This window comes from Callospermophilus lateralis, chromosome 1, assembly GCF_048772815.1.
Source record: "Callospermophilus lateralis isolate mCalLat2 chromosome 1, mCalLat2.hap1, whole genome shotgun sequence".
NCBI classification, from domain to species: domain Eukaryota; kingdom Metazoa; phylum Chordata; class Mammalia; order Rodentia; family Sciuridae; genus Callospermophilus; species Callospermophilus lateralis.
The window spans coordinates 218,801,018-218,805,112 of record NC_135305.1 but is presented as its reverse complement, the minus strand read 5'-3'; the positions used below and the strand labels follow the sequence as shown (position 1 = coordinate 218,805,112).

Here is a 4,095-nt window from a genome sequence, read left to right as displayed (position 1 = left end):
TTGGCTGATGGTTGACTGAAGGGAGCCAGGATGGAGAAGGAGAGAGACACCAGAGACAAATTATATCCTTCAAGGACATGGTGCAGGGTGATGAACTTCATCTAGCCATATCCTACCTGCAGATAATTACTAACCAATAATACATTAAAATTATTATTGATTTAATTCACCTATAAGGTTACCATCTCATAGTCTAATCATATCACCTCTAAGATTCCTGCATTGCTAGTTGAGCTTTTACAGGGACATCTCATATCCAAATCATAACATATGCCCAATATTTAATCTCTTTGCCTAACTCTAGAAGCCCACACCAGGATACTTGAGATATCAGAAAAAAGAAAAGTTCCCCAAGGTGAGTTTTCTCAAGGCGCCCTTCATGTCCTTGTTCCTCAGGCTGTAAATGAAGGGGTTCAGCATGGAAGTGACCACAGTGTACATCACCGAGGCCATGGCACTCATTCTGGGAGAATCAGTAACAGCAGAACTCAGGAAAACCCAAATAGAAGCCCCATAGAACAGGGAAACCACAGACAGGTGAGTCTCACAAGTTGAAAAAGCTTTATACTTTCCACCAGTTAATGGGATTCTCAGGATGGAGAAGACAATTTGAGCATATGAGAAAATTATGCCACACATAGGACCAATACCCAAGAGGATGGTTGCTAAATATACAGCAATGTTACTGATGAGAGGATCACAACAGGCCAGCTTAAGGATCTGAGTCAGTTCACAGAAGAAGTGGGGGATCTCCAGGTGTGTGCAGAAAGACAGACGCAGCAACATCAGAGCATGCACCAGGGCATCCACAGTGCTGATGAGCAGACAGATTAGAACTAGCAGGGCACAGAGGCGGGGGTTCATGATGACCGTGTAATACAAGGGGTGGCAGATAGCCACATAGCAATCATAGGCCATCACAGCCAACAGTAAATTGTCCATACCTATAAAAACCACAAAAAAGCACAGCTGAGTGAGGCAGCCTGCATAGGAGATAGCTTTGCTTTCTGTCTGGATGTTCAGCAGCATCTTAGGGACCACAGTGCAGGTGCTACAGATGTCAGCCAAGGACAGGTTGGAGAGGAAGAAGTACATGGGGGTGTGGAGGTGGGAGTCAGAGCTGACGGCCAGGATGATGAGCAGGTTCCCAAGCACTGTGACCAGGTACATGGTCAGCAGCAGGCCAAAGAGGACGGGCTGCAGCTCTGGGTCCTCTGAGAGTCCCAGGAGGAGGAATTCTGCAACCGTGCTAGATTTTCTGGCTCCATGTTGTTGAAGACCCTGCTGGAGGACAGGGACAAGGTGACGATGGAACACACAGAGATGAATGTGGGACAGAGGACTTTGGCCCATGACTTAAAATCTAGGAATATTTAGAAAATTGTTCTCTTCAAATTCTCCTACTCAATTCTTCCTTTACCCACTAATTCTTGAGTGAATTTATACATTCTAAGATATAAAATTCAATGTGTGCATTTTTCTAATACCAAATTTCAAAAATAAACATATGTGGTATCTATGTTTGAGAACTATGAAGTTTGAATGCAATCTTTAAATCTAGCTTTAACCATAGTACTTCCTTAATTAAGCATCCAATTTGGTAAAATTACAATATTTTATCATAAAATCTCCAGTGTGTCGACCACATCATTTTTTCTGAATATGATAATCTTTTCTGATTTCAGGTATTGCTAAAAATTATAATCTCACATGCTCTAGTACCTTATTGCAAGAAATGACTTATTCATTCATTTATTCAAATATTTTCAGTCTGCTTCAAATAATTCATTTGGGGCTTATATAATTTTAATTAATTGGCTTCTAGATTTGCTATTGTTTCCTTTTGAATGGTGATTCATCATTTTTCTTATGTTCCTACAGTGAATGACATTATTAAAAGGTAGTTTGAGTCTATATTTTGCCTATTATACAAACATTATCCCCAAAGTATAAATTCCCACCTCCCACAATTTTGTTTAAGTGTTACTTGGTGCTGACCCTGGGCTGCTGCATCACAGACGTACACCTCCCTCCCTCACTTTGTATTTTCCATTTGGAGACAGTGTATCATTAAGCAGCCCAGGCTGGCTCCAGTTTGCAATTCTCCTTCCTAAGCCTCCAGGAAAGGGAATGATAGGTGTGCCCCACTATGCCAAGCTACCATCTGATCTTTGTAACAAGAATAACGTGCTACACCTTCAAGTGTTACTATGCCTGCCCAGACCCCCAGTGTCTGGCCCTTCTAATACTTTGATGTGTGGTAATGAACTTCCAGCCATCCTCACATAGTATTTCCACACCCTATCATAGTTGGGACAGAAAATCTGCAAGATTGAAAAATTCTAAAAGCTGGTGTGCAAATATATTACTGGACAAGGTGTGCCATGCCAAAATGAAACTATTCTAGACCTATGCATGCTCGTGGAAACAAGAGAAAGTGAAATAAGCCAATCTGAAAAAAGAATACTGCTTATTCTCACTGATATGTGGAGGCTAGAAAATTGAGGTCATAAAAGTGAGAGTAGAGTAGTGATGACTGGAGGGAGACAGGAGAAAACAAGAGGTCAGATAGAAGGTACCAAAGTACAGGTAGGTGGGTGAATAAGTTTTGATGATTTGTAGCACTGAAGGGTGACTATGGTTTATAAAATTCGCAACAGATTTTCAGTTATTACTCTGACACTGGCATTTGAATACAGAAGTACTCAGCCATTGATTATATTCTCTGTCATTTTATTTTTATGTTGAAAGATAGACTTGCTAATTTTCCCAGTCTGGCATTGAACTTGGGAGCCTCCTGCTTCAGCTGGTGAGAACCTGGGATCACAGGCATTTGTCAATGAGCACAGTGTATTACATATTTTGTAAAGAACCGGAAGAGATGAGTTCAAAATTTCCTAACTCATGGAAATGAGCAATGTTTAAGGAGATGGAAATTGCAATAACCATGATCTGATTATTGTACTGTGTGCATATCTATCTACTACTTAGTTGTCATATTGACCTATTACGATGTACCTTAAATATATGTTCAACTTTATGTATTAATTAAATATTTTAAAATATACAACTGAAGGGGGACAAGGGAAGAATGAAGGAACTTTGGATTGAGCAGACGGGAGGGAAGGGAAGGGAAAGGGTGTGTGGCGGGGAGAGATGATGAAATGAGATGGAAATTATTACCCTATGCATGGGTATGATTGCAAGAATGGTGTGACCCTACATCATATGCAACCTGAAAATGAAAAAAATATATAGACAACTGAAATTATTCACCTAGAATGTGAGCTTTGGAAGGATGTTTACTCATAACACAAGCGGAGGAAGGGCGGCAGGCATGGGCTCCGGGAGAGCACACACAAGAGGAGCAAGCAGTTTTCCCTGTGCATCCATCTGGCTGGGGAGGGAAAGGGCACTGCAGGATTAGCCAAGGCTAACTTCCAGGCCAGTTTCGGGATCACAGACCACTTGATGTTCATGAAGCAAGGGGAAAAGGACATTAATCTATGAAAATGGAGAGAAAAGAAGCTGAGCAACATCTTCCTGTGTGCGTCCAACAAAGAAGTCTCTGTGGGTTCTAAGAAATAATGAATTAATTTTAAAAGTTTTCTGTGCTAGGAACAAACAACTTTTATAAAAAATGAATGTACTTTAAACAGTAGCTAGGGACATTGCTGCTGTTTTTTTTATTAGGAATAGTATGGTTGAAGATGCAGCAGCAGACGTGTGGCACCACAGCGGGAGGACTGGAGCACTCGGGAGAGGAAATGTGCAGTGAGGCGTGGGGTGGTCCCTGGCCTCAGTTTCCTGATCCACAGGCTGCCAGCTGCCTCCTTATTTACTAAATATTCTGGATGCATGGATGGAAGTTGCACATTTGAAAATTTCAAAATGCAAGAACAAGTCTTGACCATCTTCTGTGTTAAAATATTGAAAATTTCCTCAGAAATTCAGAAAAGGAATTCCCAAAGGATTCAGCAATCCCACCTCTGTGTAATGGTATCTACCTAAAAATAATCAAAGTCAGGGTGTCAAAGAAATATTTGTGTACACTCGTTCCTAGCATAATTATTCACAAGAGCCAGAGGCTGGGAG

At 41.1% G+C, this 4,095-nt stretch overlaps 1 protein-coding gene across 1 annotated transcript; it reads right to left on the bottom strand.

Moving 5' to 3' along the window:
- Positions 1–330: 330 nt before the first annotated feature.
- LOC143401296 (olfactory receptor 7G3-like) lies at positions 331–1,353 on the bottom strand. Its single transcript, XM_076858563.2, has one exon. The coding sequence runs from the start codon at positions 1,351–1,353 to the stop codon at positions 331–333; it is 1,023 nt and encodes a 340-aa protein (XP_076714678.2).
- Positions 1,354–4,095: the final 2,742 nt, after the last annotated feature.